Consider the following 15,726-nt stretch of genomic DNA (forward strand, 5'->3'; position numbering starts at 1 on the left):
TGAATGTTGAATTCATTAGTTTGGTAGTTACGTTACATCTTCAGGCTATGCAAAGACCTATGGGTGTTATCAGTGTTCTATCACCTTCATACACAGTACTTTCCAACCCTCCCTTTCTGTCCTTTTAACATTGCATAGGTCTACTGCAGAATGGAAACAGCCGGTGGCGGATGGACAGTCATCCAGCGCAGAGAAGATGGCAGCGTGGACTTCCAGAGAACATGGAAGGAGTACAAGATGGTGAGACAAGACAAATACGTGCACGCACTTCTCCATCCATGCACTCATTCATATCCATTAAAAACGAGAGGATAATGTTTGTTCTTTAAACACGAGACAGTAAGTGAATACACACCCAGAAACTGAGTGAGCGCGCTCATCTGTATCCATTAAGCATAAATTACGAAACCGTACGATGAGCGAGACCTCCTGTTTCAAAAAAATACGCTTCCACTGTGTGATGATGAAAAATATCGTGCACACTTTGGCCTTTACTGAACATGATGAAAACATGAGAGTCGGGATGCACTGATCCAAGACCATTTGGAACGCTTCGGCCAGATGTCATTCCTCTTCGGCAATATCTCCCCTGTCGTTTTTGTATTAGCAAAATTGTCTAGGGTGTCTGAGACTTGCACTGCTCCTTAGCCGAGGCTTCACTGCTGTTATTCTTCCTCTTCTCCAACAGGAAATTACTACCTAAATCTGAAAACAAAGCATTTGTTTAGTCTCAGTCGAGCTGGGCCAGGTGTTTGTCATCAAGGATAAAGCTGTGCATATTTGCATTGAGGGTGTTAACATTTCCTACCTAGGCTGTGTTTAGATGGTAACTTGGATTTATTTTTTCTGCCTGTTGAATTGCTAGTGTTTGCTATAGTAGCTGCCTGTGTATACCTTGCACTTGCTTTCAGTTAATGTTTCCTCTTTCCCCGTATAATCTGTTTCTACTTGAGTTTTTACCTCATCTCTCAGCTGCTCTTGTTGTACAATTTATCAGTAAGTGGGAAAAGATAAAGCCATTTGGGGAATTACAAAGCAGAGAATTTGCACACTGGACCAGATATAAACCCACAGCAGTTTTTCAATGAGAAATCTTCATGTTGGCGTTTTTATTGAAAGAGCCTGAACAAAAATCAACAAAAGCAATATTGGAATAAGGCAGAAATCTCTCATTCAAAGCGACCTCAATCTCACTCTTTTGAGGTCAAATAAAAAGGTGAAAGGTCAGCAGCGTAAACGGTAACAGAAAGATATAAAATGATAAAAAAGAAAATAAAAAAAACCCCAGTGGAAACCTGCCTGCCTTGAACAGGTGCACAGAGGAAGTGCACGGAGTGCATTCGCAGGACTTGGCTGACATTTACGCGGCTAATTAACAGCTTAGAGTCTCCTTGAAAAGTTTAGAAGTCATCAACAAGTGTTTTATTGTGTTATCAATTTTCACATTCTTGGTCTCCCAAGTCTTGTACTTACACATTTATTGTATTTAGAAGATCTGTTAATATTTCAGCAAAACCTCAGACTCAGTTTCTTTGTGAGACCACAGAGGAATGTGGCGTGTGCATTAAAATATGATCTGAAGATCATGCATGTAAGTGCATTATCAGGTAACACCTTTATTTACAGTAACTGCTCAGCTGCCCATCAGTCTGAGTCACTTCTAATGTATTAATATCATGCCATGTGTTTAAGGGGGATCAATGTCAGCAAGAAAGCAAGCATTTAAAATGTGTTTGTTGTAGTACTAGATAGTACTTGAAAACTGGCTCCTTGGACCTTCAGCTAATGCAAAAACAGTTGAATTATTGAGCTTAAGTAGTTTAAAAAAAAAAATATATATATATATATATATATATATATATATATATATATATATATATATAGCTAAAAGCTGTAGATAAACATTTGAAACAAAAAAAACCTTTAAAAATACCCATCAATGTGCATACACTACATGACTTTAAAAAACCCTGGATTTAACTAAGCAAATAGTTAAGAGCCTTCCTATTGCACAATAACTTCAGATATTAATTGTTTTGGCTGGCAACAGATTATTTAATCCTAACTGATGCGAAAGGCCATTTCAGAAGGATCAAGTTATTGGCCTGCTTCAATCAACGAAAACAACTGAGGAGATTATTGAAGCGAATCGGGTTTGGAACTGCCCAACATGTTATTCAAATCTGGAATGAGAAAGAAATGTAGTTGGAAAAAAAGTCTTGTATGATTGGAGTGGTGAAATCAAATAGTAAAATAATCAACAGTATGTTTAGCAGTGAAACTGGGAGCATTTCCACACAGACGATGTGAAGAGAAGTCAAGGAATTGGAACAAAAAAACTATGTAACCTTAGGAATATCACTTATCTGTGAGGCTAATAAAAAAAGGCTTTAAGTTGCTACAAGGCATAAAGATTTGACTCTGGAGCAATGGAAAAAGATCATATGGTCTGAGTCTAGATTTACATCTTGATGCATGCTCAATCATCCAGGTAAGTTCTTCAGTCTTAGATGACTGCAGGTTTCCCCAAAGTTATAATCTTATAATCTTATACAAATGTACGGTTTATAAGATTAGGGAAACCTGCAGTCAGCTGAGACTGAAGAAGTCACTTGGAGGAGTGATGAAACGTGTCTTCCACAGAAAACGCTGAGTCCAGATGAATAGAATCAACTTTCGGAGAGTCTAGATTTACTCATTCCAAAGTGATGGCTGGAACATGTTAAGAAGAGCAGCAGATAAATGTTGGTGCCTACAAACGAGCCTGCAGAGGCAGTGTTGTGATCTGCGGTTTCTTTATTTGGCCGGGTCTAGGTTCATCAATGTTATGTTCCCAGATAATACAGTCAGCTGTCTACTTGAATATATTGAATGACCAGGTTTTCCCATCAGCTGATTTTTTTTTTCTTTCGTTGATGGCACCGGCTTATTCCGACATGACAACGCCACGCTTCATCAGGATCAAACGGTGAAAGTATGGCTCAAGGAGCATGAGACATCATTTTCACACATGGATTGGCCTCCACAGTCCAGATTTTAACCCCACTGAGAAGCTTTGGGATGTGCTGGAGAAGACTTCATTTGGATGTTCAACCCTCCCATCATCGGGACAAGATCTGGGCAAAAAAAAGAATTTGTATAAGTTTATTGAAGGATCGCCATGGTGCCGTCATCAAAGCTAAAGGCGGTCCAATAAAATATTAGTGTGTGATTTTTTTATTTTTTTATTTTTTTTTTGGCTGTATGGTGTATAAGTGATAGGATGGGTGGTGCTAATAAATGACTAAAGCTCCCCTGACAACCAAAAAAAAAAACAAAGGTTGGGAACAAGTAAGTCAGTAAGAGATATGAGATCTACATATGAGATATGAGTGCTCAACATACACATTTCCTTTTTAACAGGACATTTTGAAAGTGTAACTGACATGCAAACCGAGCGCTCAGTCCAACAATATGACTAACCATCTCCTCATCTTTTTGTGGGCTGAGTGATGTAGATCAGGTTTGCGTGTGAAGAATCACAGAGCTTCAGAATTATATGAGGGAAAACTGTCAAAAGATCCCCACATGCAGCCTCTTCCAAGCAAGAATTTTTGAGATAAACTGTGGTCACAGTAGGAGGCATTGGATCAAACTTAAAGCCTTTTAGATGGGAACATCTCATCAGGAGCAAGATCAATTGTAGCGACAGAGAGAAAAAGAGAGAAAGTGGTAATGGGCCCCAGCCTTTTTCTCTTCCACCCACTCAGCAGGACATGGCTAAGGCCATAGGAATGCCCCGTATTTGTGTTCCCTCGTTGCTATTCTTTGTCACTACACACTCAGAGCACAAACACAACTTCTTTCTGACTTTACCGCTTTGACAATTTCAGCCCCTCTGTTTTACAATCTTTAACGGAGCAGCCTTGACTGTCCTGTCAGACCTGTAATGTCATCTTGCTTAGTGATATTCCCCCCTCTGTAATCCACTGCTCTCGCTGCTGTCAGAAGCACTTTGCCTGTGACCGGGAGCCACTGTGATCAAATACAAACTTTGGAGTTTGTTTGAAGGAGTGTCCATGCATGCGGTGTATGTTTTGGGAACGAATTCTTTAAGTAATAATGACTTAAACATGTGTGACTTTAGTGGAAGACAGAAATGGAAAAAAGGTGTGCTTCTAATTCAGCTGGTATCGATTTTTGTAATTTTATAGATAGGTAAGTCCATCCAAGTTAAAGACTGGGCCAAAAGCATGCTCAAGAAACATGTAAATATGTCTAATATGTAATGGAAGTCTTATCTATTTGAGGTAGGATGCTACAGCAGTACAAGAACATTTCTGCTGGTGGATAAACAACCACAGCATTTATTATCAGAGACGGTTTGTTCTGATCTAATTGCTGATTGATAAAAAGGAAAAAGTAAATTAGAAAATTCTTTCCCATTCATGCCATAATCCTCTAGTGTGAAGATGTTATCATCCAAGGGAAAAGTGATGAGATGAGCAATGAATAATCTCAAGTTTATGCTTTACAAAAAGTATTGTCAGTGGTATTTACATGCTGATTATTGAATTTTTCTTTTCCATTGCAGGGTTTTGGGACCCTGTCTGCAGAGCATTGGTTGGGAAATGAGTACGTTTACCAGCTGACAAACCAGAGGCAGTATGCCCTCCGTGTAGAGCTGACCGACTGGGACGGGCTCCAAGCCTTTTCACTGTACGATCGCTTCCAAATAGGCAGTGAGAAGCAAAACTACAGGTAATAGCAGACAAAGTGGGGGATTGTTGTGTTTTCAGGCCAGTATTTGCTTATTATTGCCATGTTACCAGTGTTGGATGTAGCCAGCTACAAAGTAACACATTATTGTAGTCATATTTTATTGCACAAAAGGACATAGCATGATGGTAAAGTGCAAATTGCATCCAAAACAGAAACAACTGTATTATACTGCAACACAACACTCAGTCTGTGCTAACATCTGCACCATAAGCTCTTTAAAAGATGGTCGAAGCTTCTGTGAGGTTACCTACTGGTTTCTGAAGTCCCATATTGAAGACTCAAGTGGAAAGTTTCTGCAATTGCCATCTTGGTTGCAAACAAACGCATGAGACAAGGAGGGTTGTTTGACTTTGAATCGCATGGTATGACTACAATTTGCAAAATAGACTTCATGTTTTACTGAATATGACACAAAACGAGTGATCGAAGGCATAAACTGATCACTAAAGTGTTTATAGACATCAAGACAAAAAGAAACATCTTGTCTTGATGTCTTGTTGCCTTGACATCAAATGTAGCTTATTTAAAGGGAGAATGCTAACACAAAGCTAATGAATGAAGCCCGAGTGATGTTAGAACTGCGCATGATTAGCGGCCCGGCCTTAAAAGCGTGACTGTCAGCTAAAAGGCAGTTTAACATTAAAATCTCTCTTCACACACACTTCACCTTCAGTGTGGCAACACTTTCAGGCCAACTCTTTAGCTTAGAACAAATACCACCAGAACCAATGCTATTCCAAACACTCGTACTTCGTGTTTAGTAGCAATTAGCAAATATTAGTATGCCAGCATGGTGAAGATTAGCCTGTTAGCTTTGTCACTGTTCACGTGTTAGCATGATGCCACTAGCGCTTTGCCCAATGCACTGCTGTGTCTCATTACAGCTTCAAAGCCTGCCATAGTTCTAGGCTTTTGCACAATGTTGACACAGTTCAGTCCAAACACAGCAGAGTGTCAGTCAAGTTTTGGCAGTGTTCAAAGCCCAACAAACAATCAAAATTATTCACGTAATATGGAAGCAAACAGTCTTAAAGCATAAAAATATGTTTTGAGTCACGGTTACATACACAGAGTGAGTCAAATGAAAGCTATTACACAGCCTGTGTGGACAGAATTGATTAAGAGCGAAGTATATTTGTTCCATCAGACAGCCGTGAAATGAATGATTGAAACGGCTGTTGTGTAAACAGTAAAGTGCTTTCATAACTCAACTATCACACAAGACAATGGGGTGTTTAATGTGCGTTCGGGATTTTGCCCAAGGGTACTAAGACTTGCAGGCTGAAGAAGTCTGGGATCAACCTGCCTCCTGAGCCACGGACTTCTCAGGGTGTGGACAAAGATTTGGTGTTCTCTTCACCTTTTCGTGCCTACATCATTGCACGTCTGGACATTCTAAGACTGTATCTATAGCATATATCTGAAATGAAGCAAGGAAAAAAAAATTACACCGGAAAATTATACTTTAGCGGTAAGAAAAAATGTTCAAAAGTGTTAAGATTATAACCATGAATTGTAACCGAGCTTTCCAGACACCTCAATCATGTCTTTCCTGTTATATAAGTCTGTGGTCAGGTTTGTCTCTTAGCAAATTCCTTCCAGCCCAAATGTATTGCTTGTCATCGTCTCTTCATTGCAAACTGTACTTTGATTTGATGGATGCTTTGTCCTTGCGTGTTGCAGGGCAAAGGTTTCTGTTTTCTTTTGAGGGGGTTAATGATAACAGGCCTCAAACTATGGCAGATGCTTGGCCCACTTAGATGTGGAAAACTGATGCAAATTCCAGAGCTCCAAGCAATTGCTGGCTTTATAGGCGAAGGTCTGACATCTCCAATTCACTGGATGGCTGGTTCTCTGTGATAAGAAGTCCTTTTAGTTTCAAAGTGACTTTTGTTCATCTTTGAATGATGAACTAAGGAACAAGATTCTGTGGTTGAAAGTAGAGATGGCACGATACCACTTTTTTATGTCCGATACCGATATCATAAATTTGGATATCTGCCGATACCGATATGAATCCGATATAGTGTTTTTTAATCAACAAAACTGTTTTTTAAAATATCTTGCTGCATTTTGCAAGTCTGCAAGTTCATACTCAAGTTTAAAACAACAACTACACTAAAGCTATTCTGTTATACCTGTATACAAAAAAAATATTTCATAGTTCAGCAATACTGATCAATCTAATAAACTTAAACCTACACCATCCTCCCTATTCTGGTATTTTAAAGAGTACTTAGCGTAAATATTAAGCAACCTAACTAATAGGGTTCCAACTCCCAGCAACAACAAAAATAAATAAATAAAAAATAGGGAACCACCCCTCACGCTCCACCTCATGATGCTTAATCGACGTAATCAACCTTAATTTGATGCAGTGTGAAAAAAAATGCACAGAAATCAATTATTTTTCAAGAAATATTAAATAGATTCAACATCTTTCTTCAACAAAATTGCAGACTGCACAGATGGTACCTTCCCAAAGGAAAAAGTACTATAGCTTACTAGGGTATATATATTAGACTTAATAGTCACTATATACAGTAATTGACTTCTATTCATTTTACATCAAATTAAAACTTTGGGTGTAAGATTCGGATAATTATTTATTAAAAGCTAGACATTTTAAATGAGAATAAGAAAGAAAAGTATGTCTTTGTGCCCCCTTTTCCCTGTTCATGCCCTATCGGCCCCCCTGGCTAAACTTTGCTAGATCCGCCCCTGCACAGTTACCAGCCGTCAGCTACGTAGAAAAAGATCCTCGAGTAGAAAGTAATATTAAATAAATTCTAACAACAGCTGATCAAGCTTAAACGTGCTGCTGTTGTTCAGCCGCTGGTTTCCTCTTTCTGGTGCAAAGTGGGCCAAAAACAAAGACGGACTCGCGACAGAAAAGCCGATCAGCTGATCATTTAAGCAGTTTCACGATTGAAGTAGCAGCCGGAGAGCGAGAGGCAGTCGCTCGTTAAGCTTAACGCAGGAATGCTCTACAAACATTCAGAGATGGACTTACACACTTGCTTTACTTCTCTCGGGGATAACTTTGTCGGAGATGAAATGCCAGGTTGCTAGCGAAGCTCCAAATGCTATCCAGACCACAGGTCCCGCATGCCACAGCCGCTCTATCACGTGATGCATACTGCTCCGACATGCTAACGTTCTGAGGTGAGTTACGGCGTGTTGCAAGTTTTGTGAGGTGCTTTCGTGATATTTAATGGATCGGATTACATTTTTTATTTTTCTCCGATATCCGATCCAGTAATTTAGGTCAGTATCGGACCGATACCGATACGTAATATCGGATCGGTCCATCTCTAGTTGAAAGCCTTTACCACAATCGGTCCAGAGCTCCATCAAAGAATACAAGCTTCAAGCGTTTCCCTGCAGCAGCAAGGCCGGTAGGCCTTTTGCCATATCTAATTTTCAGAATAGTCCTGCGACGACAGGGGTTTCACTTTACAAATTTTCTGTGTTGAGAAGCTTGTACCTGGAGTGGGCTGTGTGTTTTCTCTAAGGGTCTGGAGAATGGATTTCATTTAGGCGGAAGAGATCAAGTTGTCTTTTTTTTGTTATGAGTTGAAGTTTTGAGCACTCAAAATGTGAGGGCCGAATGAAACTCCATCCCTTGTTGCTTTCGGTCTTTATTTCTTGGCTGTGGTTCACAGATATGTGAAGTGCAGGCCAAACGTATTGATCAATATGTACTTTATTGTAAAAGTAAGAACTTTATGAAAGTGTTCAAAAGCTAAACACCATCCTACACATTTACATGCATTTCATTCACACTCATTTTTACAGAAACAAATGCATTTATTTTTTAACACCCTAATTCCGTTTGCTTTTTTTCACACATGATTTAACAGTGATTTCTTACATTTTTATGTAAAAACTGTTGTTTTTGTCACACAGCAGCAGGCAAAGGGCATCCCCAGCCAATCCAGGCTGTTTTCAACTCAGTTTCATACTGCTAAGGAGACATGCAGATCTCTTTAAATAGATATGTTCTCGGAAAATAGTTGTGGTATGATAATCACTCATTGCTGATCTGAAACATGGGCCAAAACAAACCAGATGGCCAGTCCCAAACAAACCGGTATTGCCACATTCTGTTTTGGGCTTTTTTTCTTCTGCTTTGGCACCTACTTCCTCTTAAATGTAAAAGAATCTGCAAGTTTGCCAGAAAGTTCGCCAGACTGCATTTATGTTGCTTTAAAACTTTAAAAGCGATAGCAAGTGATAGGGCCTGTGTTCTAGCTGGTTTTAAAATATTTTCTTTCATCTGAGGCAATTTACTGGAATACTGACTGCGCCAGCACTAGTCAGACAAACATTTATAAAGACCTTATACTGTACAGTCAGTCAGCGTGTTTCTTGCTTTCTTTCTTTCACGAGCATGCACTCTCTAAGCACTAAAGAAAGCAAGGCTGTGAACACAAGCACCACTTGGAAAGAAGGCAGAATTATAATCTAGGTCCACCATTGCGCACGACTCACCATTTATCATAAACAATACTGAGAATTGCTCGCCAGGAAATGCTTGTCCTGCTGCCAGCGTCTTGTTTCATCTACGTATACTGTGAAGCACAAACCACTCAACTTGTTGAGAGGGAGGGAGGTGTGCAATTATTTCTTTGTGAAATATTGGGTCCTAATCCTTTGCAGATGAAATCGTGTACACAGCATAAATGTCACATTTATTACAAGTGCTGTAAAAATTTGGACCTGCTATTTATCTTTCCTCGGTCATCGGATTCTTGTGGGGTTTGCCCACTACAATAAAACTGTTAAAACAGCGCATTAGTAATAGTCAGATGATTCAGATAATTTGGGTAATTGATTTGTCAAATGTCAAATGCTGGTACTGGACGTTAAAACACAGACTCAAAGTATTTACCTTTAAACTGACCTGATTTGTTTGGGGGGGGTTTTTTCAAATCAGCCAATCACATGACAGCTGCTCAAAATATTTATGCATGCGGGCATAGTCAAGACAACCTACTGAAGTTCAAACCGAGTATCACAACAGAGAAGAAAGGTGATTAAAATGACTTTGAACGTGGTATGGTTATTGGTGCCAGACAGGCTGGTTTATTCACTCATCCTTACTCATCTACTGGAATTTTCCCACACAACCATCTCTAGGGTTTACAGAGAATGGTTTGAAAATGACAAAATATTCCATGTTGATGTCAGAGGTCAGAGGAGAATGGCCAGACTGCATCAAGCTGGTAGGAAGGCAGCAGAAACTCAACAAGCCATTTGTTACAGCCAAAGTATGCAAAAAGACATCCCTGGAACCACAACACATTGAGCCTTGAAGCAGATGGGCTACAGCAGCAGAACATCACACCGGATGCCAATTCTGTCTGCTAAGAACAGTAAACTGAGGCTACAGTTCACCTTAGACCAAAATTGGTCTAAGGTTTCAGATGTTCAGATTGACTGGTTAAACAACCTGAAAGCATCAATCCACTCTGCCTTGTACCAGCGGTTCAGGCTGATGGTGTACATTGTTTAAACACCATAGCCTATCTAAGTCTTGTTGCTGACCATGTTCATCCTTTTATGGCTACAGTGTACTGCTTCCAGAAGAATATCATCCCATGTCACAAAGTTGATTATCTCAAACTGGTTTCTTGAACTTGACAATAAATGTACTTAGTTCATTAGGTTTCAGTCCAGTAGTGCAAACTGGAATGTGTTGGAACAGACGATTCATATTATAGATGCTTAGCTGAGAAATCTGCAGCAACTGTGTGATGCTATCATGTGGAAATCACTGAGTGTTCCCAGCACCTTGTTGAAGCTACGCAATGAAGAATTGAAGCACTTCTGAGGAAGAAAGGAGGTCCAATCCAGTACTAGCAAGGTGTACCTAATAAGATTGTAGATGAGTGCACTGTTTGCATGTATTCTTGAGTGCACTGAAGGCCATATTAAGCAGTCATGCCCTCAAAACGTTGTTTCTCCCATAAATCACAAGCGATAATATGGCGAGAGCAGGAGAACTGCATCAATGCAGAAACAGCTCATGAAAAAAGACAGAAATCTACACAGTATCTGCAGGGAGAACGCCGACATCAGCAAGGTTGTCTTAATCATGAATGTGCACATCTTAACACTTTGACAGGTATTTCATTTCACTGGACCTATGGAGTTTGCTTCTGAACCACAAAGTTACATGATTGTAAAGTGAGCTCATTTCACAATCGTATAAGCTTGAATTGTGGTTCAGTGGAAAACTCTATAGGTCTATTTTGGTTTTTTGCTTCATTGTGACTCAAGCCACCATAATTGCAGAGGTTACTTTCCTTATAAACAGCTGAAAAAAGTTCCCTATCATCATATCTAATCTGCTTGGTGTGCCACAGCATGGGTTGCAGAAAAGAAAATGGTCAAATCATTTCATGACCTCCAAATATTGTTCTAACTATAGCCGTCAGATGAACACAATCAGTTAATTACTGTCATTTGTCAAAGTTTTGTTGTTTCATTGAATGGCTCTGCATTGTCAATATTAATAGAAGAGACCAGAAAACATGGTTGTTCAGTATGAAAATGAAAGTTAAATAGCAAAGTAATGCAAAAAAGAATTAAAAATGACTAACTGTGAAACGTAAATGGAATAAACAAAAACAACAAAGATTTAAAGGGGGAGGGGGGATCTACAGAATGACATTTGCTGTTGTTTTATGATGCTTTTATAAAAGGTTTTCTTTGTAAATTAATAAATCACCATTATTATCATGAATCCTAGCCAGCAAAAGAATAAATAAGAAGGTAGAAAAAGTTGCAGGAGAGCTGTGAACACAATTAGCAGGAACAAAGGAATAACACAGAAAACTGACAAATACAGGATATACACAGAAAGTAAACTGCACTGGACACTCACAAGAATAGCCCACAATCATATTTTCACAATGGGTATAAGTATATGGTTTTTTTTGTCAGTCTGATTCTTGGAGGATTATAGTTTCACTGAACTAAATAAAGATCATAGTTGTCCCAGGAGATTTCCTTAAATGAGAGCTTTTAAACAGCCATTCTTAAGGCAAGAGGAAATAAAGAGAAAAGCCTGATGTATGCCAAATAAAAAAAAAAAAACTACACTGAAAATCAGTGGCAACATTTCTTATGGAGTGATGATATTTTGAAACCTTTGGCTCAAATCATTGTCAGTAAGTACAGAGGAAGTCAGGAGAATACACCAGTGAGGTCTTCTGTAAAACATGGTGGCAGCTCTGTCATGGTTTGGGGTTGCATTTGCATCTGTGCTGTTGGGAATCTTGCCAAAACTGATGGAATTATGAATGCAAAGAAGTACCATCAGATTTTGATCCAGAATTCAATAATATCTGGGAAGCGTCTGATTGGCAACAGCTTTATTTTTACCCTGGTCCCAAAAACACTGCCAGTATAAAAGCATACCTTGATAGAAAAACATATGAAGGAACGCCATCATTCCTGCACTGGCCTCCCCAAAGCCTGGGCCTAACATTAATGTAGCAGTGTGGGATGTTGAAAGAGTGAAGGCAGCCAACATCCAAAAAAGAGCTTTGAATGTCCTTCAAGAAACCTGGAGAGCTATTCCCGAAGACTACTTGAAGAAATTTTAATAAAGCTTACATAAGAGAGTTCAGGCTGTGTAAGACATTAACTGACTTTCAACCTTTTTGAGAATTATACAAACTTTGATTCTTTCTTCTACTTAGATTATATTTATATTGAGGTTTGGATATGTTTCAGTAACGACACCAATTTCCCATTTTGCTAGAAGATAAAAAGCAATGAGACGTGGTTCAAAATGTTTGTGCAGTACTTTAGTACTTTTTTCATAGCCTGAGTGAGCCTCTGTAATCTTTAGTTTCATGTAATTATTTCATTAAGCACAGGGAAAGCAATGTGGGTCACTGAATTTAATGCATCCTAAAATAATAATGCACATCTGAAGATCCAGATATGTAAAGCAATCGTTTCCAAAATTGTCTGAGATAGAAAGATTTACATCAGTTCAGTATATGCACATACAGAAATTAAAGTTTACATGAAAAAATCTTTAGTATGCGTGTTCAAAATCTCCCAGCTAGAAGACTTATGCAGTATGTTTATTTTTTAACGAGCCATTACATCTTTATTCAGATTCCCCATTGAGAAAGCCAAGTTCCTAAAATTCAGTGATTTCTCCATATGGTAATGACTAAGGTCCCTGTAGAATCAGATCTCGTTTAGATGTTTTTCATTTGGAGATTTACAAAAGAAATTGGCAGAGATTTGAGTTGCAAAATATGATTACCTTCTTCTTTATCCAAGACTCACTCTGAGATTATCAGGGATACCTTAAATTGGAGCTAATTGAATCCCGTCCCTGCAAATTTCAAGTTAGATAGATTCTGATTCTCGAGGGTTCACAGCTTTCAGATATGCAACATAAAACTGATTGTACTTTCGTCCATCAATGCTAAGAATTTTCTGGGTCAGATGGAGAAAATCCAGGGTCAGTATGTGTGACAGTAAGCATAATAGGTCTGCATATTTTAACAGGCATGAATAAGATGGATATGGCAGTGGTCTTACTCAACGCAACAATGTAAATTATAAAGTGTATTGCCAGATTATAAGCACTATGACAAATGCCTGCCTGAATGATTTTCTCAGTGGAGCTATATGACACCCATTGGCAAGAGAGTAGCCAGCCAGATACCTCTGTGGCTCTGTGGTAGGAAGCTAGCCCTCAGTCAGAGTGATTAACCTCTGCAGTGGCTTAAGGCGCAGAGGCTAATGCAGGACTCTCAGCTGACAGGGTAGTCGCCTATAAGTAGATGGGAAAAAAACAAGCATGCTTAGCCACCATCCGTACTTTATCTCTGGCATTTTCTTCAAAGAGCACCCTGAACTTTAGTGTGCCATACATTCCATTAGAAGTATTGCTTCAGGACTTGACCCAAACCTTCCCAGAATAATTCTTCTATGAAGTTACAATATGACAGAAATGTTCTCCCAGTTCAGAGTAACACAGAGTGTTGAGAAATAGAACATGTCAGCTAAAAAAAAAAAGAGTTCAAAGAGGCAACGTGTTCGCAGATCTAGGACCCCACATGAATCCCACGTACTCAGCTGTAATCCGCTAAGTCTGGGAAAAAACAGCTTTAAGGGGTCATTCATGAACACTTTACTACTTTAAATGAAACAGATTTCTACACATATAAAGTTGAGTTTGTGTTAATTAATGCAGCCTTTGTGCTAAATTTTAGCCTAAACTTGAAAAAAAAAAAACTAAAACATGCACGGCCTTAATTGTTCTTCTTAATAATGTTAATGACTGTGTTTTAGGTTACAGTCTGATAAAATGTCAATCACTGTAACCTAGTTTCACTTGGAAGTAGTCTCAGATAAACATATTAGTGTCATCGGATAGCTCACCTTACAGCGCTACAAATGATTTCCCACGTACACAGTTTGCAGCTGTAATACTCTAGAGCGTCGACTCATTATGACTGAAACCGAATCTGTATCTAAGGGTTTAAGGGTTCAGCTCAGCCAAATAACACTTATAAAAACTCAGTTTACTTAAGTTGTGTTTCCATATTCAGGTTTATTTGCTCCTTGATGTGTCTTTCCTAATATAATACGACTTTCTTGTGACACCGAACTTGGATATTTCTGTCTTTTTCAGAAACTCTTATTACAGTTTCTGTTTTCACATCTCTTTCAGTTTTTCTTTGTTCTTTTTTAAGATTAAAAAAGTCGATTTGACCTGGAGTAATCACATTACGAGCATATTTATAGTAGGCCTAGCTTTTCCTCATTTTACAGCATCTCAAACTAAGCTTAGGCCTTAGCTTGGTTAATGTTATCGATGAGCAGTTATTTAGCAGAACTTCATGTTGGCACCTTCAGACTCAAGATATGAAAGTTCATTTATGATCTGAGAAGGGGTCTCCTTCACCAAAGGAGTGAGAGCACATAGGAAACATGACCAGTATTTGGAAAAAAATGTCATCCTCTTCCACTCTTTCAACTTCAGCCTCTTCTTCTAAAGTCAGGGCTCTAAAACATGAAAATATGCACAAAACATGTTTACTTATTCCTGATATTGTCAGGATGTTGAATTACTTATTGTCAGCAGATAACACAGGATTTTGTGTGCGACCCTCCCGTCTCCAGCAACAGTTGGTTAAAAGCAAACATTATGCCAGCTAATATTACGCTTAAGTGTCCTAAAAGTCACATTTCCCCCCAGATAAACAGTTTGATTACATTCTCACATTATGTAAGGCTTTATTTGCCAAGTTACCAAGTCGAACTATGTTTGATACACTTCAAAGAAAGTTTTATTACGCTGGCTAACAGAGGCTAACAGAGGCTAACAGCAGCGCTTACTGACAGGATTCCTCAACAGCTCAGTATTCACCTCAGTGTTGCTGTCATTGGTTACAAGTGAGAAGATTTTACAGCCACACGCTGTAGAGTAAATAGACAGGACACACAACACATTGCTGAGGTAAGTAGTGAACTAACAGCCTACACTCACTACAGATGAATGGCAGCCAAAGTTGTTACCATAGCTACGATTATGCACTTCAATTAGGAGGAGTAATAAAGCAAAACTCAGTTGACTGCAATCTGCAATCTATTGACATCTAGCAGCATTTTACACACTGTAACTTTAGAGCATCAGAAGCACCCAGCATTTCCAGTGGATGTTAGAGACCTGAGATGACACGTAACTCCTTTCCTGTCACTAAGACAACCAAATAATTCCAAAATTATTTTTTCACTAATGTACCTTGACGAATTGCATTACTAAGTTTCTTTAACGCCAGATCAGATTAGCGTCTATTGCCTTTTTAGTTTCCAGTCTGACTGAGCAGATGTCTGTCCTTTGATACATTTCATTAACAGGAAGATGCCATATCTGCCAAGGTCTTTTTCTTTGTCTAATTATAAACAGGCTTCGGGAAAGGC

General features: G+C 38.9%; 1 protein-coding gene and 1 long non-coding RNA gene across 2 annotated transcripts in view; one reads left to right on the forward strand and one right to left on the reverse strand.

The window, feature by feature from the left end:
- Window positions 1-15,726, forward strand: part of angpt1 (angiopoietin 1) — a 59,054-nt gene that overhangs the window by 33,450 nt on the left and 9,878 nt on the right. Inside the window, exons 6-7 of the mRNA XM_085395551.1 lie at window positions 139-240; window positions 4,574-4,740. Of these exons, the coding sequence (XP_085251677.1) occupies window positions 139-240; window positions 4,574-4,740 (269 nt within the window). The remainder of the gene's footprint in view (window positions 1-138; window positions 241-4,573; window positions 4,741-15,726) is intronic.
- On the reverse strand, window positions 2,779-8,296 carry LOC146643432 (uncharacterized). The gene is made up of 2 exons (XR_014909243.1): window positions 7,775-8,296; window positions 2,779-3,116 (listed from the first exon to the last, which is right to left on the reverse strand). It is a non-coding gene; the product is annotated as an uncharacterized LOC146643432 (long non-coding RNA).

The sequence above is a fragment of the Rhamphochromis longiceps genome, linkage group LG22, assembly GCF_057381845.1.
Source record: "Rhamphochromis longiceps isolate RC_006_pf linkage group LG22, R_longiceps_female_GT1.1, whole genome shotgun sequence".
Lineage (NCBI taxonomy): Eukaryota > Metazoa > Chordata > Actinopteri > Cichliformes > Cichlidae > Rhamphochromis > Rhamphochromis longiceps.